Source organism: Anastrepha obliqua, chromosome 4 (genome assembly GCF_027943255.1).
Source record: "Anastrepha obliqua isolate idAnaObli1 chromosome 4, idAnaObli1_1.0, whole genome shotgun sequence".
NCBI lineage: Eukaryota > Metazoa > Arthropoda > Insecta > Diptera > Tephritidae > Anastrepha > Anastrepha obliqua.
In genome coordinates this window covers 64,594,239-64,617,483 of record NC_072895.1, presented here as the reverse complement: position 1 = coordinate 64,617,483, position 23,245 = coordinate 64,594,239, and the positions used below count along the sequence as shown (strand labels likewise).

Below are 23,245 nucleotides of genomic sequence, written 5' to 3'. Positions count from 1 at the left end.
AACATTTTGTTAGAATTATGGCTACACACCTGTTTTCTTTGCCGGCATCCATTTGATTTAGTTTTTACTTCGACGTTTTTCCTTACACGCGTAAAAATAATAATCTATTGCACAGAAAACACAGGGTTGTATGTCAAAAAGTATGGTTATTATCTAGGATTATTTTATAATCTCAGATTTTGGGAGAGAAATCTCTTTTTAATTACGGATTGGAAGTAAAGCAGTATTAAACAATTGTCATTTCCGTCGCACTTGTCGTACGGCAAAAGTAGAAAGTAGCCAGTTTTTGTGCGTTCCGGCATGGCGTACGGCACGTAAGTGGCGCCTTCGACTCAAATAAAAATAATATATTTTGCTGTTAGTCAAATTCGTTGCCGCAACGGACGAAACAGACCCATTGTGACGAGCCTATAAAGTAAGACAGCCAATAAATTTACTTAATTTAAATAACTCCTCCTCCTATTTATGGTGTGCGCCTTAATTTTTTACCACAAATGAGGGGATCTACAGTTGTATGCCGCCCTCGAACGGCAGATGGTTTTTTGAGAAGCATTTTCATGGCAGAAATACACTCGGAGGTATGCCATTGTCTGCCGGGGGCGACCGCTGTTAAAAAAAACTTTGTCTACCATTTGGAGTTTCATGTCCGGAAATTCTAACCTGGGCACTACCGTATGATAGTCACGCACCAATCTTATATAGTATGTGGCGCAAATTTTCAATATTTTATTTTTATTTTATAACAACCAAAAAATTTATTTTTTTTGTTTCCAAAAATATGTAAATGTATGTGTATGTATTTTCAAGAGATCAAGTTTAGGGGGTAACGAACTAAGATTTTCTTGTTAACTTTTGTTTTGCTAAATCCTTTTTCACACGATGGCGCAAGTGTGCATTCTCTTCGCGCAATCGATCGACTTCATCAACCAGAACCACATTTTCCTTAAAGAGCTTCTGATACTTCTTTGCTTCGTCTTCAGTCCGTCGATTTCTTTGAATTTTCAAAACGCGCTCAATTTGTCCGCGTTGCCGTTGGAATTCGTCTCGAACCTCAGCATCCAATGATATATGACGTTTGAGCTCATCATCGCTGGCATGACGTTGAAATAATTCTTTCACTTTTACTTGTAGTTGCTTTGGACTATCTACGAATGCAGCTACATGATAGATCTCGCTGCAAATACTTGTGACACATTCTCGAGCAGCCCGCGATCGATGCCGTTCCACCTTCATCTCCGCTACATTGCTTAGATACTTGTCCTTCAGCTCTTTCAGCTGCAACTCCAATTGTATATTATTCTGATTCAAACCCTCCAGTTCGTTTTCCATTTCGAGTATATGCTTACGCTTGTCGTTGATTTGAAACTCACGCGGTTCAATCTGAGCCTTCAGCTCGGCGATTTTATGCGACAGCACTTGCTTGTATTTGTCCAATTCTTGATTCTTGTGCAATAGCTCCTGTATGCGCTTCTCTTTGGCATTGATGGCATAATCACGATCTGAAATGTCTTTCATTAAGTCATCGATAGAGCGTGTTAAGTGTCCAATATTCTTTTGTGACTTAGTGTGCTCTTCCTTTAATGTTTCCACCTCTTCGAGCAATTTCTCGATATCTTTACTTAGAGTTTGATATCTCTTATCTAAAATACCAGACTTGCCACGCCATAATTGAGTTGCATTCTGTTCGTTATTCAACTTATTCTCGTACTGCAATTGCATATCCACCATGTTTCGGTCATTCTCTTCTTCCACTTCACGACAATACTTAAAGAATTCGATCTTTTTGTCTTGCATTTCCTTCATAAGTTCGCGTATCAACTCTTTGCGTTCATCCAGTTGTCGCTTGTAGTCCGTTTCCAATCCCTCGACCGTATCCTGCAGTATACCGGCTGAGCTCTTCAACTTACTCTCATAACTATCGCGTAGCGTGAGCATACTCTCGCGCAAATTGCTGAACTTTTGGTATTCGACCAACATGCGCTCCGAATACTGGTTGGCCAGATTATCAAGATGCTTCCTATGCTCATCCCGTATATCATTTATTTGGTAAGTGATCTGATTCATCTCCTCGGTGTGTTTTTGCTCGATTTCATTGTTTTTATTCTTTAATTCCTCAAGCGCCTGACAATAACTACGATGCACCTCGGCCAGCTGCTCTCCATCAAATATCTCATTCTGGCTTAGCTGATATTGAAACTCTTCAGCCTGCTGCCGCAAACGAATTTCCAAATTCGCTATCTGCTCATTCTTCTCGGACAATATACTACGTGGTATGAGCACTTCTTGGCTACGCATCAAATCTGCATCCATTGGTGCTACTTTGCCTTCAATATTATCCATCGCCCAAATGGCCAATGTGCCATTCTTGGAGATTGCCAATAGCAAAGTGCCATCATACGAGAAGAAGAGTTTATTAATTTGGGTGGTAAAGAAGCGAAACAGTGTACAAGAGGCGCCACCAGCATCCATGAACGGCAGTTGAATGTTGAATAAGTCACCATCTTCATTGCCAACAAACATAATGAGATCCGAACGTGACAAACACATATCTGTGAGTGGCGTGCGCACCTTGGAGGGTACAACAATTTCGCGCACGACCTCCGAATTATGGAATTCTCGTAGCACACCAAAGTTGGTCGCAGCATAGATAGAGAGTGGCTCGTTGAAGGTGCAACAAACGGAACGGTATTCGGTGCCTTTTTGTACAATCTCCTGGACACGTGCACCAGTCTCGACATCCCACTGATAGATGGCGCCCTCTGCGCCACCCGATATAAGATACTTATCAGTGGCCGACCAGGCAACGGAAAGCACAGTGCCATTGTGTCCCTGAATAAATTGTAGGAAAATTCAATTGGAATTAGTTTTGAGTTGTTGTGCTGTTAAAATGTACAATGAGTGAAAAAAGAAATGATGTATACGGTATATGTACATATCGCACCCTAAATACAAAAGGGTCACAACTCAAAATACTAAGATTTTTAGGAGAGACGAAAAACGCTTTATGTAAAAATTATTGTAATATTTAAAGAAAATATTGTTCCATCATGAAAATATACAACATTGAAGAAAGTTCTACTATATTTTTTTCAATTTTATATTATATTATGTTTGCGAAAATAAAACAAAATTTTGATTTATGACTCTTTAACTGAATTTTTTTCGATTAACTAGTGATATTATCTTAAGTTGTGCCTTTTTAACTGATAAAATGTTTTAATTTTATAAGTTTCCTAACCTAATTGAACTCACTTTTCACAACTAAAGAGGCACAATGCAAAATAATATACCACGAAATTTATCACTTTTTACAGTTATAGAGGCAGAACTCAAAATAAAACTCTTTATGTGTAATAAAAGTAATCAGCTGTTCTTGAGCCCATTAACGCAACTAAAAATAATTCTCTTTAGTTGATCGTGCAAAAGTAACACACTTGACATAAAAATAGACATACCTGTATTTTTCCAGTTAAAGAAGATAGTTATGTGAACCAAATATTTGCAGCAGTTAGAAATGTGTACTCTGAATTAATTTTTGCAAAAAACTCAGTTTTGGAAAATTTTGAGTTGTGACCCTTTTGTATTTAGGGTGCGATATCTTAAACAAGTTAGTGAGTTAGTAGTGGACTCTTAAGTTGTAAATGCGTCTAACTTGAACTTCATTAGTGATTTTTCTGCAAGGAGTTATGCAACAATATTGCATAGTTTATGAAAGTTATCTCAGTTGACTTGGTATTTTAAAAATAAAGGATTCTAAATACCTAATCAAATTGGATTGGATATAATACTGAATACTGAATAAAAAATTATCTCGCCCATCATATTCGACCAAAGTTTCGAAGGCTGTCGTATGTTGCGAAAATTATTTTGTGGGATCGCGCTGTAAGTATTTAAAAAAAGAAAGAACTGTACCAATATTTCAACGCTCTCATCGTGGATGGCATTATTTCGGTACATTCAAAAAACTATGTAAATAAAAGTAAGTATGGAGGGAACACTTCTCGAACCTGTTAAACAGTGACAGCTGCGCATGTCACAGAGAATGTGAAGATCCCGATACCCCACTCGGTGACGACGGAATTGTCGTTCCGCTACCCGATCTTGACGAGGTGAGAATAGCCATAACGCGGTTAAAGAACAACAAAGCTGCGGGCGCCGACGGTCTGCCGGCTGAGCTATTCAAACATGGCGGCGAGGAGCTGGTAAGGTGCATGCATCAGCTCCTATGCATAATATGGTCGGATGAAAGCATGCCTGCCGATTGGAATTTAAGTGTGCTCTGCCCAATCCATAAGAAGGGTGATCCTGCAATTTGTGCCAATTACCGCGGGATTAGTCTTCTAAATATCGCCTATAAGGTTCTAGCGAGCGTATTGTGTGAAAGGCTGAAGCCCACCGTCAACCAACTGATTGGACCTTATCAGTGTGGCTTCAGACCTGGAAAGTCTACCATCGACCAAATATTCACAATACGCCAAATCTTGGAAAAGACCCACGAAAGCAGATTCGACACACGCCATCTTTTTGTCGGCTTCAAAGCTGCATTCGACAGTACGAAAAGGAGTTGTCTGTATGCCGCGATGTCTGAATTTGATATCCCCGCAAAAATAATACGGCTATGCAAGGTGACGTTGCTCAACACCAGCAGCGCCGTCAGAATTGGGAAGGACCTCTTCGAGTCGTTTGATAACAAACGAGGTTTCAGACAGGGTGACTCGCTGTCGTGTGACTTCTTTAAATGATGTTGGAGAGCATCGTACGAGCCGCAGAACTTAATCGCTCAGGCACAATTTTTTATAAGAGCGTACAATTGCTGGTGTATGCTGATGATATTGACATCATCGGCCTTAACAACCGTGCTGTTAGTTCTGCCTTCTCCAAACTGGATAAAGAGGCAAAGCGAATGGGTTTGGTGGTGAACGAGGACAAAACGAAGTACCTCCTGTCTTCAAACAAACAGTCGGCGCACTCGCGTATCGGCAAACACATCACTGTTGACAGTTATAATTTTGAGGTTGTAAAAGACTACGTGTATTTACGAACCAGCATTAACACCCATAACAATGTCAGCCTTGAAATCCAACGTAGAATCTCTCTTGCCAACAAGTGATACTTTGGACTAAGAGGCAACTGAGCAGTAAAGTCCTCTCTTGACGAACTAAACTAACACTCTACAAGGCTCTCATCATGCCCGTCCTAACGTATGGCGCAGAAGCTTGGACGACGCTTGGAGTGTTTGAGAGAAAGATTCTGCGCAAGAGTTTTGCACCTTTGCACGTTGGCAGCGGCGAATATCGCAGGCGATGGAACGATGAGCTGTATGAGCTTTACGACGGCATAGACATAGCGCAGCGAATAAAGATCCAGCGACTACTTTGGCTGGGTCATGTTGTCCGAATGGATACAAACGCTCCGGCTCTGAAAGTATTCGATGCGGTACCAGCTGGTGGTAGCAGAGGAAAAGGAAGGCCTCCTTTGCGTTGGAAAGATCAGGTGGAGGAAGGACTTGGCTTCACTGGGCGTGTCCAATTGGCGCCGATTAGCACGAGAAAGAAACGACTGGCGCGCTTTGTTAAACTCGGCCAAAATCACATAAGCGGTTATAGCGCTAATTAAGAAGAAGAAGAAAATAGCAATTGATTGTATTAGAGTAGCTAATGAGCTAGTTAAGCGGTGCACCAGAATGTTATCTGCGTGCCAGTACCTGGGTACCACTTAATCCTCAACTAATAAAGCAAACTCTGGATCAAGTCTGTCTACATCACGCAAGCCCACAGTAGATGGATCTCAGAGCCCACTTATGATAAAAAACACAGATCTGGCCTAGAATCAATGAAAAAGGAACTAGGGCCCTCATCAATCTAGACCGACATTCCATTACTCCAGTAGTTGGTGCCAAGAATGAAAGAATAAAATATTAGGCCATCCAAAGCAAAATTGTGTGAGTAAAAATAGGTGAATTGACAAACAAAAATGTAATCGCTTATTATGGTGATGAAGTCGCTTCCCCTCATTGGGAATTAGATTGAACGCAAAAAAGTGGTATCATAATAGACCTCCGGCTTAAATCCATACTACACCCTCCATGGAGAATGACAACCGCTGTAACCTAACCCAACCAAATATTTACTTGCGCACTGTTGCATTTAACTTTTCCATTTGCAAAATACTGGCCTCGAGTGGAAAACTCCGTAATTTTGATTTCGGCAATATTATACCAAAATGGTATAATATTAACATAACACTAAAAAATAGTAAGTAGGTGAATTTTTGTTTAGAAAGTAAAGTTTGTTTTGAAAAAAAAAAAAAAAAAATATTCTCTTGAAAAAATTTTAAAATAATGCAACCAACGTTTTTAATTTTTTTTTTCAAATATATTTAACTAATATAGTTCGAAATGGCGATGGCGAATTACCTGTTTTAATTCCTGCCCAAATATTGAAATAAATGGAGGCCTATGAACCAATACAAATTGTAACAGTGCAGCAGATTAACTATATTTTCTTCTGATTAGTCGGGAAACTAACGAAAATGAAAAACATGTTTTCTGGTACAACTTACCTACCATCAGTACTAGTGTGATGTGCGAATTGATGCTTTTCCACAAATGGAGGGACGCCGTTCAGAACACCGTTATGCCGTTCAGAACGGCAGATGGTTCTTTAATGAAGGCTTCTCAATGCAAAAATTCATTGGAAGCCTTCAATTATAGGTTCGCGGCCAAGCACAATCGACCAAATCGCACGAAATCGCAGTGCAGTAACTACCTACCACCACCTTTCCCCATCTATACCACAGCAAGGATGGTAGGTTTGCTAGGTTTTCTCTTTAACCATGGTGAGTAAGAAAATTGTGCAGGGAACTTCGGCTGTCGAATTCGTTCAATCAATCGTTGCTCAAATAGCAACGAATCAACATGAGCGAAAATTGTGTTGATTTTTTGCGCATGTCACTGACACAATCCTATTGCCAGCCGAAATTTGCACAATCATTGCACATGAATACACACGCGCGTCCAGTCAGTCGTTGTTCAGATGGCAACGATGTTGTCATTGGTTGGTTCTTTTCGTATATCACCAACAAAATCTCAGTTTTTTGTAAACACATCCCAAGTGACGTCAGCTTATTAGCTGAATCTATCAAATCCGCTCAGAGCCGAATAACGGTCTGCTAAAAGGCACACCCGCATGACCGCAGTGGATATTCCGTGAAAATGTTTTAATTTGCTTAACTTGACTGTCTGTGTATTAATGTGATCGCGAAAGTATCGCGAATTTTGAATTTTCGCAGATTACGTATATTCGAATTTCAATTTTTTTGTGGCGATATGTTGGTACTCATGTCTCTCACTAATGCCGGCGAGTTCGGCCATTTTGAATGTTCAGTTAATTGTTTACAGCTACTTTGCTTGCACGTGTTTCGGCTTGTCTTCGATTTTTCTTCTTCTTCTTAATTGGCGCGATAACCGCTTACGCGATTTTGGCCGAGATTAACAAAGCGCGCCAGTCGTTTCTTTCTCGTGCTAATCGGCGCCAATTGGACACGCCCAGTGAAGCCAAGTCCTTCCTCCACCTGATCTTTCCAACGCAAAGGAGGCCTTCCTTTTCCTCTGCTACCACCAGCTGGTACCGCATCGAATACTTTCAAAGCCGGAGCGTTTGTATCCATTCGGACGACATGACCCAGCCAACGAAGCCGCTGGATCTTTATTCGCTGCGCTATGCCTATGTCGTCGTAAAGCTCATACAGCTCATCGTTCCATCGTCTGCGATATTCGCCGTTGCCAACGTGCAAAGGTCCAAAAATCTTACGCAGAATCTTTCTCTCGAACACTCCAAGCGTCGCTTCATCGGATGTTGTCATCGTCCAAGCTTCTGCGCCATACGTTAGGACGGGCATGATGAGAGTCTTGTAGAGTGTTAATTTTGTTCGTCGAGAGAGGACTTTACTGCTCAATTGCCTACTTAGTCCAAAGTAGCACTTGTTGGCAAGAGAGATTCTACGTTGGATTTCAAGGCTGACATTGTTATCGGTGTTAATGCTGGTTCCTAAATAAACGAAGTCTTTTACAACCTCAAAATTATAACTGTCAACAGTGACGTGGGTGCCGATACGCGAGTGCGCCGACTGTTTGTTTGAAGACAGGAGGTACTTCGTTTTGTCCTCGTTCACCACCAAACCCATTCGCTTTGCCTCTTTATCCAGTTTGGAGAAAGCAGAACTAACAGCGCGGTTGTTAAGGCCGATGATGTCAATATCATCGGCATACGCCAGCAATTGTACGCTCTTATAAAAAATTGTGCCTGAGCGATTAAGTTCTGCGGCTCGTACGATGCTCTCCAACATCAGGTTAAAGAAGTCACACGACAGCGAGTCACCCTGTCTGAAACCTCGCTTGGTATCAAACGGCTCGGAGAGGTCCTTCCCAATTCTGACGGCGCTGCTGGTGTTGAGCAACGTCATCTTACATAGCCGTATTAGTTTTGCGGGGATACCAAATTCAGACATAGCGGCATACAGGTAACTCCTTTCCGTACTGTCGAATGCAGCTTTGAAGTCGACGAAAAGATGGTGTGTGTCGATTCTCCTTTCATGGGTCTTTTCCAAGATTTGGCGTATTGTGAATAGTTGGTCGATGGTAGACTTTCCAGGTCTGAAGCCACACTGATAAGGTCCAATCAGTTGGTTGATGGTGGGCTTCAGCCTTTCACACAATACGCTCGCTAGAACCTTATAGGCGATATTTAGAAGACTAATCCCGCGGTAATTGGCACAGATTGCAGGATCACCCTTCTTATGGATTGGGCAGAGCACACTTAAATTCCAATCGGCAGGCATGCTTTCATCCGACCATATTCTGCATAGGAGCTGATGCATGCACCTTACCAGCTCCTTGCCGCCATGTTTGAATAGCTCAGCCGGCAGTCCGTCGGCGCCCGCGGCTTTGTTGTTCTTTAGCCGCGTTATCGCTATTCTCACCTCGTCATGGTCGGGTAACGGAACGACAACTCCGTCGTCAACGATTGGGGTATCGGGATCTTCACATTCTCTATGACATGCGCAGCTGTCACCGTTTAACAGGTTCGAGAAGTGTTCCCTCCATAATTTAAGATTGCTCTGTACGTCAGTCACCAGATCGCCGTCTTTGTTCTTACAGGACAACGCCCCGGTCTTAAAACCTTCTGTAAGCCGCCGAACTTTCTGGTAAAATTTTCGGGCGTTGTTCCTATTGGCCAGCATCTCAAGCTCCTCGCACTCACGTATTTCGGCCTCTCGTTTCTTCTGTCGGATAATACGTCTCTCTTCCTTTTTTAGCTCTCTGTAGCGATCCCACATGGCTCGCGTTGCGCCCGATCGCAGCGTGGCTCTATAGGCGGCATCTTTTCTTTCGGCGGCAGTATGACATTCCTCGTCGTACCAATTGTTTTTTCGGGCTCGCCGGAATCCGATTTCTTCTTCGGCGGCGGTACGTAGGGAACGAGAAATGTTGCTCCATTGCTCGCGCATGCCGGTGTGTTGGGCAGTGCTCTCCGAGAGCAGGAGTGAGAGTCGAGTGGCGAATCTTCTGGCTGTCTGTTGTGATTGCAGCTTTTCGATGTCGAACATTCTTTGCGTAGGTAGATGTACGTTTTTTGCTGTACAGAGGCGTGTGCGCAGTTTGGCTGCAACAAGGTAATGATCCGAGTCGATATTGGGTCCTCGGATCGTACGTACATCTAATACACTAGAAGCGTGTCTTCCATCTATCACAACATGATCGATCTGGTTTCGCGTTTTTCGATCTGGAGACAGCCAGGTAGCTTGGTGAATCTTCTTATGCTGGAATCTGGTGCTACAGACTACCATGTTTCGGGCCCCGGCGAAGTCGATCAGCCTCTGTCCGTTACCGGATGTTTCGTTGTGCAGGCTGAATTTTCCGACTGTGGGACCAAAAATTCCCTCCTTGCCCACCCTGGCGTTGAAGTCGCCAAGCACGATTTTTATGTCGTGGCGGGGGCAGCGCTCATAGGAACGTTCCAAGCGCTCATAGAAAGAATCCTTGGTCGCATCGTCCTTCTCTTCCGTCGGGGCGTGGGCGCAAATTAGCGAGATGTTGAAAAATCGCGCTTTGATGCGGATTGTTGCGAGACGCTCGTCCACCGGAGTGAACGACAGTACTTGGCGACGAAGTCTCTCTCCCACAACAAATCCGACACCGAATTTGCGCTCCTTTACATGGCAGCTGTAGTAGACGTCGCAAGGTCCTATGTTTTTCTTACCTTGCCCCGTCCATCGCATCTCTTGGATGGCAGTGATGTCAGCCTTTACTCTCACGAGGACATCAACCAGCCGGGCAGAGGCACCTTCCCCATTAAGGGACCGGACATTCCAGGTGCATGCCCTCAAATCGTATTCCTTATTTCGTTTGCAGGGGTCGTCATCAGTGTTGGAAGTTCTCATCCGAGGCTTTGTTGCTGTTTTCATTGGGGGGGCTTTTTAAGTGGCGGGTCCCAAACCCAGCGCACAACCAGCTATGCTGGGATGCTTCGCCTTCTCACTTTAGCTCACTCCCGAACGGGTGTTCGGAAGCTAACCAGAGGATACGTGGGCTAATCCCGGACGTTGTGAGCTGCTTGAACCATATGTAGAAGAATCGTCCTGGCCACTCCCAAGTGAATGGCGATCAGTAACTTTCCCCACTTGCGTGGACTTCTACACATGGAACCATCTTCGATTTTTACCTATTCAAAAAGATGGATCAAAGAGCCTGTATCAAATTTTGTGTGAAAAACGAAATTAAGTGCGCGGATGCATTCCGAATGTTGACTGTGTCATACGGAGAAGCCACTTTGGTCCAAAGCGACCTTTATCGGTGGTACAAAATGTCCTCAGAAGGCCGAGAAGATGTGAACGACGAAAAGCGTGCCGGACGCCCGAGCACTTCAACAATAGACGAAAAAATTGATGAAGTGAAGAAAATGGTATTGGCCAATCGTCGAATCACCGTTAGAGAAGTTGCTGAGGACCTAGACGTATCGATTGGCTCGTGCCATTCGATTTTTTTCAATGATTTGGGCATGAGATGGGTCGCCGCGAAATTTGTACTAAAACTGCTAAATTACGACCAAAAGCAGCATCGCATGAACATTGCTAATGAGATGTTGAATTCTGTTTGCGATGACCTATATTTGCTCCAGAGGGTCATAACTGGTGACGAACCGTGGGTTTATGGTTATGACGTATGTAGAAACCAAAGCTCAATCATCTCAATAGAAGCTGCCGCTCGAACCAAGACCGAAAAAAGCGCGTCAAGTTCGGTCGAATGTGAAAGTTTTGCTTACCGTATTCTTCGATTGCAGGGGCGTTGTGCATCATGAGTTCCCGCCACAGGGTAAAACAGTCAATAAGGAATTACCTGCAAGTTATGCGCAATTTGCGTGAAGCAATCCGCCAAAAACGCCCGGATTTGTGGGAGAACAAAAAAGGCTCTTGCACCACGATAACGCCTCTGCTCACACATCGTTGCTTGTGCGCGACTTTTTGGCCAAAAACAACACACGAATGATGCCACAGACACCGTATTCCCCAGATCTGGCCCCCTGTGATTTTTTCTTGTTCCCTAAACTGAAGAGGGCCATGAAAGGGCGACGCTACGCTACGATTGGCGAGATAAAGGCGGCATCGAAGGAGGAGCTGTACAAGATAAAGAAAATGATTTTTTGAAGTGCTTCGAAGATTGGATAAAACGTTAGCACAAGTGCATAATAGATCGCGGGGATTACTTTGAAGGGTACAAAATATATATATGTATATATAATTGGCGCGTACACCCTTTTTGGGTGTTTGGCCGAGCCCCTCCTCCTATTTGTGGTATGCGTCTTGATGTTGTTCCATAAATGGAGGGACCTACAGTTTCAAGCCGACTCCGAATGACAGATATTTTTTATGAGGAGCTTTTTCATGGCAGAAATACACTCGGAGGTTTGCCATTGCCTGCCGAGGGGCGACCGCTATTAGAAAAATGTTTTTTTTTTCTTAATTTTGGTTTTTCACCGAGATTCGAACCAACGTTCTCTCTGTGAATTCCGAGTGGTAATCACGCACCAACCCATTCGGCTACGGCGGCCGCCGTGAAGGGTACAAAATAGATATTAGTAAATAAATAATTTTTGAAAAAACATAAAATTTGCGATATGATACTTTTTGAACACATGGGTTATATTTATACTGATAAATGATAAATTCGTAGTTTTTACTTACCTTTAGCTGCCTTACAATATCCAAATTATAAACAGATGTAATGCTAATAATATTGTCATAAGCAGCAGCCATAAAGTGACCATAATTCGAGTACTTAACATCTTTGCAACGTGGGAAGTTATAGGTTTTAACGATCTTCAAATTAAACAAATATTATGTCCATATATATTATTCAGCACATGTAGGTATGAGTTTCTCAGATTTCTCATCGTTCACTTACATTCAGTTCATCCATAAATATTTGCGTAATACGTAACTGATCCGAAAAACCAATTGCAGCCATCAATCCCGTTGAATTTAGCTCCACTATATTCACGTTTACTTGAAATTTACGAACCAATTCAACTTTATCAGTTTCATAGTTCCAAATGCGTACAGTCTGGTCGCGTGCTGAAATTACAACAATAACAAGTGTTGAATATTTGCCATTCGATTGATTTTGATTCACTTACATGCCGTCATTATAATCGGCTTCCACGAGCAAACCGACATGCTAGTTATTTCCGATAGGTGTATCCATGCGCCTAACGGTTGAAATTGTAATTGTTTGGCCTTCAATGTTTCTGGTACGATCAGAACGCCAACATAGATTTGCGCATGTTTGGTCGTTGCAATGATCGTCTCCTGGCGCGCACATATCGCAATATTTGTAATCTGATAACTTTGTTCCGGTGCAAATCCAAAAGGTATAGTCAATATTGTCTTTCGTTCGAGCTTAAATTTGGAGACGCGTTCGAAAACGAACACCATATTGAAAATGGCAAAAGCGAAGCCACGTTGAAATGCCGTCATGCATACTACCCGCTGATCACTGAGTTTTAGTTCGGTCGTGATCTTATGTTCCAATTCTTTATTCAATGCGTCCTGATCCCACAAAATATCGATGAGTTCTGCATCATGCGCCTTCTGTCTCAGTTTTACATCACCATTCTCCAGCATAATCAGCTCATTCTGGCTGGTGCCAATCATAAGTAAATCATTGGCAATGAAGGCCATAGAAGTAGTGTGAAAATCGGCTTTAATATTATTGCTAATGCTCATGCCTTTCTCAGACTTGGCCATTAGAAGCAATACACAATCACCCCCTACGGCGACTGAACAGTGATCCTGTGGATTGCAGGCAAAACACTCAACACTGCCACGCGCCATACTCATAGTCGGATGAGATTCGATTACAGTACCAGTTTTGTCCAACAACAACATATATAATGCTTCGTCGGGTGGTTTGGTAAGTATCACAATCGTCTTGGCATCGGCGGTAAACGACATAAACGATGCATTGGCAGTGGCATTAGGAAATGGTAGGCTGCGACGTTTCTTGAGTGTGGCCAAATCATATATGGAAATCGAAGTGCCGCTGGAGAAGACAGTAAGTAGTATTAGCGGAATACAAGCGTAAAGGACAAAATAAAGATTTCCATTATTTAAAATAATTTGTATTTTTTATTTGATAAAGAAGTTATTCAAAAACAAAATTGGATGATGAATTTTGCCCCACCTTGTATACTTATACATGTATGTGTGAATTATATATGAGTTTACAACATCTATATATATGTATATATAATTGGCGGGAAACCCTTTCTGGGTGTTTGGCCGAGCTCCTCCTCCTTTTTGTGGTGTGCGTCTTGATGTTGTTCCACAAATGGAGGGACCGAACGGCAGATATTTTTATGAGGAGCTTTTTCATGGCAGAAATACACTTGGAGGTTTGCCACATAAACGGGCGGTATGATTCAGGCAGACTAATCACTTACTTTGTTCGAATACTTACTTCGACTATAATAACCAATACAAGTAGCCTTTGAAATAAGGCATCAAAGGAGTAATAAGGAATAGTAAAATATGTTTACCCAGGTGTTTGCGCAGCCTATGAACCAGTGCTGGACACGATGCCAGCACATGTTTGGCGGTTTCATATTGCTCCCTACGTGACCTGAAAGTTCTCTTGGGTTGTATTTTTAGTTTAGTAAGATGATGATTCAATCTAAATATAATACCCTATTAAAATTCCTGTACTGATTCTAAAATTATTCTTATTCAATTTCATACAATATTTATATGTATGGTATAAAACTGATATAAATTTTTGTATTATATATCTGATTTATTAATAAAATTCATTAACTCTTACTTTAATATTGGTGCGCAACTCAGTTGTCGCTGTTTTTTTTTTGATGAAAATACAACTTTATTCTGAAAAAAATGGTTACAAGTGTATCATTGAAAATATTGCCCATCGCTGGCTACTACTTTTTCCCACTTTTCTGGTAGATCTCGTATACCGTCGCGGTAAAACTGTTCATCTTTTGAGGCTATCCACGGGTCAAGCCATTTTTTAATGTCCTCATATGAATGGAACTGCTGGTTAGCTAGACCATGTGCCATCGATCGGAACAGGTGATACTCGGACGGGTGGGGTAGGATTTCCCATTTCAGTGTTTTCAGGTAGGTTTTAACGGGCTTGGGAACGTGAGGCCGAGCATTGTCATACTGTAGAATCACTTATTCATGCCTCTCCGCGTATTGCGGCCGCTTCTCGCGCAGTACGCGACTCAATCGCATCAATTGAAGTCGTCGGTATCGACTCCTCCTCAGTGATGGTTTTGCTTGGTTTTAACAGTTCATAATAAATAACACCAACTTGGTTTCAAGAAATAAATACATAGCATCACCTTCGCAGCGTGAATATTCGGCCGAGGCGACGACCATGACTTTATTTTCTTTGGATTACTGTAATGAATCCATTTTTTATTACCCGTCACGATGCGATGAAGAAAACCCTTCCTTTTTTGCCGCGAAAGCATTTGCTCACAGGCGAAAAAACGACATTCAACATCGGTAACTCATAAGGAACCAAAGTCCCCTGTTTCTGAATCATTCCCAAAGCATGCAGTCGGTTGGAAATGGATTGGCGGGTAACTCCTAATACTGAAGCAAGCTCTTCTTGCGTTTGACACGGATCCTCATTGAGCAATGCGTCCAATTCAGCGTCTTCGAAGGTTTTTGTCCTTCCTTCACGCGGACGCTCGCCAACATTAAAATCACCGTCTTTGAAGCGACGAAACCAATCTCGGCACGATGTTTCAAAATTAGACATTTTCACAAAACCAAAAGTATATGATGCCAAAATAAAATCACTAATGTGTCGAAGCAGTTTGTTTACCATATGTCTAAGCTTGGTTTATGACGTTTAGGTTATGCTAGAATCGACTAGCACACACTGCTGGCGGCATCTATTGACAAACAGCGGGAACTTAGTTGCACACCTAATAAATAAAATTATAAAATATCTAGTATATTATCCATTGGATATAAATAACTACGCTTTGTATTAAGAAAAATTAGGTTAAACGGCTTATCATTGATGTTGATTGCGAAAAACTAGGTAGATTTTCCCAGATTTTTATCGCAATGTGAGCGCATCTTTCTATTGCGTGGACTTCCGTTTAAAAATGTTGCATTCTTGCCTAGCACTTCCGAGTATACGAGTATTTTCCCCTGTTTATGCTATGCATTCGTTTTTTACGGTGCTCAAAATTAGCAATACTAGAGAAGTAGTCCAGGCATTCGGGCGAATTCTAGTGAAGTTGATATTTTTTAGTACTATTAGCACCGCATACGTTTTTCTATGACAATACATTGATTCAAAAATATTAAGAAAATTTTGGGCATTTTACGGATGAAAAAGAAAATAATTTTTATATATTTTTAAAATATATGTCGAAATTTCAACTATAAGTCACTGCTAACAGGGTTGTGCATTAGGGTACCTAACAAAAAAAGTTGTGGTTCCGCTACTTGAATTATACAATTTATGAATAAAAATGTACAACTGCTTTATAATGTAATTACAAGAATTAGATTGTAGAAGCTTTTTTAAACTTTGTTTAAGGAAAACTTGACCGATTTACATTTCTAAGCTATTACAATAACACGTTTAAACATTTTTATGCAGACCTTTTAAGTTTAAATTATTTTTCAATTGAGAAGATTTAAAAATAAAAGTTTTTAGAAAATTAATTTTACTTAAAAAACTCGATTTATTTGAGGTTTCTTCAATTCTTTTCAGCTCACGTAAATCTTAATATTTTTGCAAAAAATTCTAGAGAAAGTCTTACAATATAGAAATTTTTATAATTCCTATGGAAAAACAGTACTATTTTTTATGGGGAGTGATGCAGCCTAATGTGCATACAAACATATATATGTACTTATATACATATGTATATATTATTGAAATTTCTACAGCCATCTAAATATACCACGACTCACTAAAATTGTTCCGAGAAAATTCATTTTCATTGAAAATTATTCATTATAGTGACACATTTTATTATTTTTATTCGATAATTAATACCCACTTTTGACTATTCCTGTACACGAGTATGACGCTACGTTCACAGCAGGAGAATTAATTCATATTGGGGTTCAATTTACAAAAAAACGTCGTTTCGTCATTATGGGCTTCTGTGTGCTATCACAATCTTAGTCAATCATGAATACTTAAAAATTAAGATTTTGCGTCTACGATTTTAACCAAAAACTCTTTTTCTCACTTCATAAAAAAACACAACTCATTTTTATCTTACATTTTAGGACACGTTTCGATAACCGCCAACAATTTCCGCTGCACACTCATCGCTATATACTCAGGATGCGTATCCTCTGGCAATCTGCATTAGGAAACTCATAAGAATTAAATTTATAAAATACGAAGTGTATTGCGACAAACCTAAGAAAACGTTGCTTGTTGCTGACATAGTCGTGAAATGCCAGTACGCCTTCCACTGGGTAAATGACCTCTTGATTTAGATTAAAATGAATATTACCAACAACATCTGTACGTAAGCCGTAAATATTTTTAGGACGTATGTTAATAGCTGAAGCCGTTAATGCATCGCCCGCGCTATTCGGATCCATGGCGTAATACTAAATGCGAACTATGAAAACTGCAGAAATTCCTTAACATAAATACACAAAATTGCTTCACTCCCACCAGAACTTCCCAATAATTGATCAAACAAACGTCGTTCTCCGAGCTTTCGCGCACAATGCAATAAAAGCTTATAAAATTAGCACACAAAATAAGGGCAAACAAATATACGTATAGAAAAATTGATTTTGAAAATTCAAACTATCAGCTGTTGACACCAAATCAAACGAAGTAGTTAATAAACGAATAAAAACTGTTTGAAAAAAAAAAACAAAAAAAAGCAAATAATAATAATAACAAAACTAAAATGACTTACTCAATGAAGGCAAGAGTGGTGAATATAATATTTTGTTATGCCTGTCGTATGAGTGACATAAAACTAAATGTACTCATTCGGCACTGTTTATCGCACGAAATTCGACACTGCGTATGAGCAACATGTAAGAAAACGACAATATAGAGACGTAGTGTACGAGAGAATAGTAGTATGTTCGCTATGTCATAACCACTATAAGAAATGTTATTCAACATGAGCAAGCGCTAATAATTATGAATTAATATGAGGACGTCTCCAGGATCAACTGTGCCGAAGACAGCACCAGTCCAGAGGGTTCGAGTTTTTCAAGAAGCGTTAAAAAATTTAAATTTTGGGAGAAAGTGCGAATATAGATATTGGGCCTTATGCATAATAAGCGAGCATTTGCTCAGACTCGAGTTTTGAAGTAAAAGGTAGGTTTGGTATGCATAAAAATTGTTGAACTCGCTTGCTTTTACTCGGTGCGTGAGATAGATCTCACATGTCGAGTTTGAACTCAAGTCATGAAATGTTCGTGAGTTAGAGCTCACTTTGGTATGCATAACAGCAAGAAGTTGCTCACTTTTTTGAGATCGATCTCACAAAAAGGTGAGACTGCCTTTTAGTTGACTCGCGTGCTTACAAGTATAAAGATGGCCGAATATTTTGTTCCTCTTAGACAAAAAAAAAAACTTATAATAGGACTATGTTTAAGTTCGTGCGGTTTTTTTTCGAAATTTGAAACTTTATTGACGTAAAATGGTTACAAATTTAATATTCAAAGTATTGTCCATCGCTTACTACTACTTTTTCCCATCTTTCTGGCAATTCACGGATTCCCTTTGTGAAAAATTCGGTCGGTTTTGCCGCAATCCACGAATCGATCCATTTTTTGACTTCATCGTAATTACGGAAGTGCTGGTCAGCCAGGCCATGTTGCATCGATCGGAAGAGATAGTAATCGGATGGCGCAAGGTCTGGACTATACGGCGGGTGGGGTAGGACATCCCATTTGAGCGTTTCTAAGTATGTTTTGACCACTTGTGCAACATGTGGCCGAGCATTGTCATGTTGCAAAATAACTTTGTCGTGTCTATCGGCGTATTGCGGCCGTTTTTCTCGCAGTGCTCGGCTCAAACGCATCAATTGTCGTCGGTAGACATCCCCTGTAATCGTTTCATTCGGTTTCAGTAGCTCATAATACACAACACCCAGCTGGTCCCACCAGATACACAGCATAACCTTCAGGCCATGAATATTCTGCGCCGACGTCGATGTTGAAGCATGGCCAGGGTATCCATACGTTGCCCGACGTTTTGGATTGTCGTAATGGACCCACTTTTCATCGCCAGTCACAATTCGATGCAAAAAACCCTTTCTTTTGTGCCGTTGAAGCAGTTGTTCGCATGCCATAAAACGGCGTTCAACGTCTCTTGGCTTCAATTTATACGGCACCCAATGGCCTATCTTTCGGATCATTCCCATGGCTTTTAAACGTTTGGAAATGGTTGATTGATCAACTCCCAAAGTTTTTGCAACCTCTTCTTGCGTTTGAGCCGGATCTTGATCGAGCAATTCCTCCAATTCGGTATCCATGAACTTTGGCGGCGCACCCTCGCGTTCTTCGTCTTCCAAGCCAAAATCACCACTTTTAAAGCGTGCAAACCACTTCTGGCACGTTCGCTCAGCTAGAGCATGCTCACCATAAACTTCCACCAAGATACGATGACTTTCGGCTGCTTTTTTCTTCATATTAAAATAATGAAGAAGAATTCCCCGCAAAAACACATTATTTGGCACGAAATTCGACATTTTCAAGTGTGGTAAAAATATTGTTGTTTACGCTTCAAATAAAAAACTTATACTGACGTTTGTGCCTTACGACAGTAGCTCTCCAATGAATGTTTGGAAATGTGGATCGATGGAATAATAATCAAGTTACGCCATCTGTTGTAAAACCGCACGAACTTATCGATAGACCTATAAATCAAGAAAAACCGCTTTTCAAAGTGAATATAAAAAAATGTACCGGTTTGATTTTGAGCACGTAGACTGGCTGACAAACTATTTCCTTGGTGAAAGTAGTGAAAGAAAAGGTGGCGCGATTCCCAACAGGGAAAAGATGTGTATATTTTTAAGGTTTTGTGCCGATCCGGGCTTCCAAAATGGAATTGGGGAAGATGTAGGAGTTCACCAAGCCACCTTGTCAAGATTATATCAGGGAGGACTCATGAATGGACTCAATTTCCATCCACAGATGAAGAAATCAGAGCTGCGCAAAACCAATGGGAAGCAAAAAATCGTTTTCCGTTTGCGATTGGCGTTATTGACTGCACGCACATTAGAATAAAAAAACCGTCCTCGTAAAGTGATGACTACATATGTAGAAAGGGCTTCCATTCGATAAATGTGCAAGCAACATGCGATGGTAATGAATGGTTCACCAGCTTGGATGTATCCTGGCCAGGTTCGGTTCATGACTCTCGAGTGCTAAGGAATAACAGCATATACACGATCATAGGGAATGTTCAAAGTAATGCCTTACTCCTTAGAGATGAAGGTTATGCTCTCTCTCCTTGGCTAATGACTCCATTTCGAAACCCACAAGCAGAAGCAGAACTAAACTATAATAGAATATTTAAGAAAGAAAGATGCATTATCGAGCGGTGTTTCGGTCAGGTAAAACAGCGGTTTGTAGTTTTGCAGTAAAAGGTGCGAGGAGCAACAGAATTGGTGCCAATTGCAAATTGCAAAGTTTTTAAAAGACGATTTTATTTTCTCATTAGCATTAACGCCTACCGAAAAATTGCCTCCAGTGGAAAAAGTAAAGAAAAAAACAAAACCAATTGATTATCACCAAAAACAGCCACGCATTATAACGGCACGCGTACTGGTAACTTTTCCGACAGCTGGATTCGATTCAGCAGAAAGTAATTCAAATATTTCATGTTCCCATTTTTTTAAATAAATTTTTTTGTTTCCCGTTTTATTTTTGTCACTTTTTGACTTTACTCGGCACTTCATATTAGCAATTTTCTTCATTACATTTTTTTCGCTTATTTCCACACCAGTTTTTTCTTTATATTCGCCACAAAGTTTTCTAATTATTTCTTTTTTTTTATTTTTACACCTGGGAGTTGGTTTTTTTCTAATAAAGTCTTATATTTTTTCAAGTATCCAACTATGAAAATTGATAAATTCTCATTAGCATTAAAATGTAAATTTTCACTTACACTTTCACTATCTGAACTCATTTTTGCAACTAATCAAACAAGCGGTTTGATCTCAGCTAACTCGAGTTCAAGGTATTTGCTCTATCTCATTTTTATGCATACCAAATTGGGCACGAGCTCGGTCGGTTTGCTCGAACTCACCTACTTGAGATAGATCTCACCAGACTCTACTCGAGCAAATGCTCACTTATTATGCATAAGGCCCATTATATATAAAACGACTTCGAATATATTTCTGTCATCAAATTTTGTGGTAGATTTGGCAAGGAGTTTTGTATGGTACATTTTAACCCTCTACCTCCTGCATAAATACGCATTTTTGGCGCTTTTTCAAAACAGATCTAAGAAGAGTTCAATAAAAAGGCAGTTCCAATTGTTCAATAGAAATTTTAGCTAGATAATTTTACGAAAGCGAAAAACTCGTTAGGGTTAAGGTAAGTGCGCAAGAATGGTTTGTCCAAGAAAGTTACGCCTACATACAACTATGCGCATTTTGGAAGTTCGATTGGCATGTAATGTAATTTTTTGACTTACTGTATCGCATAGGTTAAACTCTTGAAAAGTCTCTTAAGTATTTTTTTCGATGACTGTAAGCGCGACTTTAGTCTCTGTTTTAAAATATTTTTATATTTATTCTCTTCCATAGTTTGTGTTGATTAACCAGTAGTTACCACACGTAAACGTATCCAAAGAACTTAAAAGGAAGAGAAAATTGAGAGAGCAGGGGGAAACAGTAGTTATGTTTAGGGGAAGCTATAAGTTATTGTTTTGCAACTTGCATTTATCCAGCAAGAAAAACAGCTATGGACAGTTGATTTTGAGTAAAATAAACACAGAAAAGTGTGTCGGAAACTGTTTCACATTGGATAAAAAAACATACAGCGATTTGCGCGCTATTAGGATGACATTTGACTAGGACTAAGATTTGACCAAGGACTGATCCTTGAGCAGCTTTCAACAAAAATGTGTCAGGAACGTTTTATGTTCTCCCAACAACAACAACAACTTGCTGTGCTTGTCAAGGGAAACTAAACATTTATATTGCCATCCCTGGTAAGGTATGAACTAATTTCAGAGTAATCTATTTTGGGTTTTTATAAGATTACTGTTCGATTAGACTGACAATCAGCAGTTCCAGCTAATTTACTCTCAATTATTATTCCAACTTTTTTAAGATTATTTGTTTAAGTTGTTAGTCTGATAATTTTGTTTTTTAAATTTAACCCTTACTTATTGTTCCCTTGGTTTCCCGTGGCGGCCGCTGTAGCCGAATGGGTTGGTGCGTGACTACCATTCGCAATTCACAGAGAGAACGTCGGTTCGAATCTCGGTGAAACACCAAAATTAAGAAAAAAAAAACATTTTTCTAAAAGCGGTTGCCCCTCGGCAGGCAATGGCAAACCTCCGAGTGTCGGCTTAAAACTGCAGGTTCCTCCATTTGTGGAACAACATCAAGACGCACACCACAAATAGGAGGAGGAGTTCGGCCAAACACCCAAAAAGGGTGTACGCGCCAATTATATACATATATTGTTCCCTTGCATTTGTATGGTAGCTGTCCTAAATTCTGCATTATAATATTCGTTTTGCTAAAAATTTTGGAAAAAGTGAATTAAGTTCTAAAGAGCCTAAATTCCTTCTTTTTATAATTCCATTTTTTTTTTAGTTCTGTAAAGACGAAATAATCTGAAATTATATTCTGTTTTTTTCATGGTAATTATATACCGTACAGCTGCTCTGCAAAAATTTGAACCTTTACTAAAATTAGTCTCAGTTATTTCCAAAGTATTGCCTGACACAGAACGAAATTTCCAATTACAGATTTTTGAAATACAACATTTTGTATCACAGAGTTTTATGAAGCAGAATTTTACAGTAAAGAATTTTAACTGCCATAATTTTTAAAACACAATATTTTATCAGAGCAATTTTGAATCAACTTCATTTGTATTTGTTGCACTAATCATCTTTTGATATTTTATTTTATAAAATATGATAATATTGGCGTATTATATATTTGAGAGAACTCTAATAAGCCTCCCAATGGAGTGCAGCAAGCCGTTGAATCTTTTAATACTGAAAATATTATAAATGCAAATAAATATACAAAGGCACATTTTCAAGAATGCTTTTTCCATCACCAATGCCTAGTGAACTCAAATGTAAATATATTCGGCGGTTAGTTGACCACTAACAGCTTTATGCCGTGCATTTATTATTTCACTTTCAACATTTTCAGAAATTTTATATGCTTAAGAAATGCAAAAAAAAAAAGGAAATCGCATCAGTTTGCGCGTTCTACGATTTATTTATAACGTACACGCCAGTTCGTTTTGCCGCGCATCTTCAAAAAGTAAGAGTAGTACGCACGAATAATATGAATAACAGATAATAAGTAAAGGAACGAAGTATTGCGAATGTTGAAAAGTCATTGAAACTTCTGTTGTAAAGCAAACTCAAACAAAAGATGCCAAAATGCACGAAAATATAAATGTGCCTGTGTATGTGTTTCTATTTATAAGCATTGGCGCGTAGAGCACT

At 40.1% G+C, this 23,245-nt stretch overlaps 1 protein-coding gene across 1 annotated transcript; it reads right to left on the bottom strand.

Moving 5' to 3' along the window:
* Positions 1–731: 731 nt before the first annotated feature.
* LOC129245944 (cilia- and flagella-associated protein 57) lies at positions 732–17,402 on the bottom strand. Its single transcript, XM_054884397.1, has 6 exons — positions 16,976–17,402; positions 16,833–16,916; positions 12,693–13,597; positions 12,461–12,630; positions 12,241–12,375; positions 732–2,829 (listed from the first exon to the last, which is right to left on the bottom strand). Exons 1-6 carry the CDS (start codon positions 17,161–17,163, stop codon positions 832–834), a joined length of 3,480 nt encoding a protein of 1,159 aa, XP_054740372.1. The 5' UTR covers positions 17,164–17,402; the 3' UTR covers positions 732–831.
* Between the last annotated feature and the right edge of the window lie 5,843 nt (positions 17,403–23,245).

Coding starts and splice junctions, on each gene's coding strand:
- LOC129245944 (XM_054884397.1), bottom strand. CDS start 17,163: ATGGATCCGAATAGCGCGGGCGATGCATTAACGGCTTCAGCTATTAAC. Junction 12,631..12,692: donor GCCGATTATAATGACGGCAT/GTAAGTGAATCA, acceptor TTGTAATTTCAG/CACGCGACCAGACTGTACGC. Junction 2,830..12,240: donor ATATTGTAAGGCAGCTAAAG/GTAAGTAAAAAC, acceptor CAATTTATTCAG/GGACACAATGGCACTGTGCT.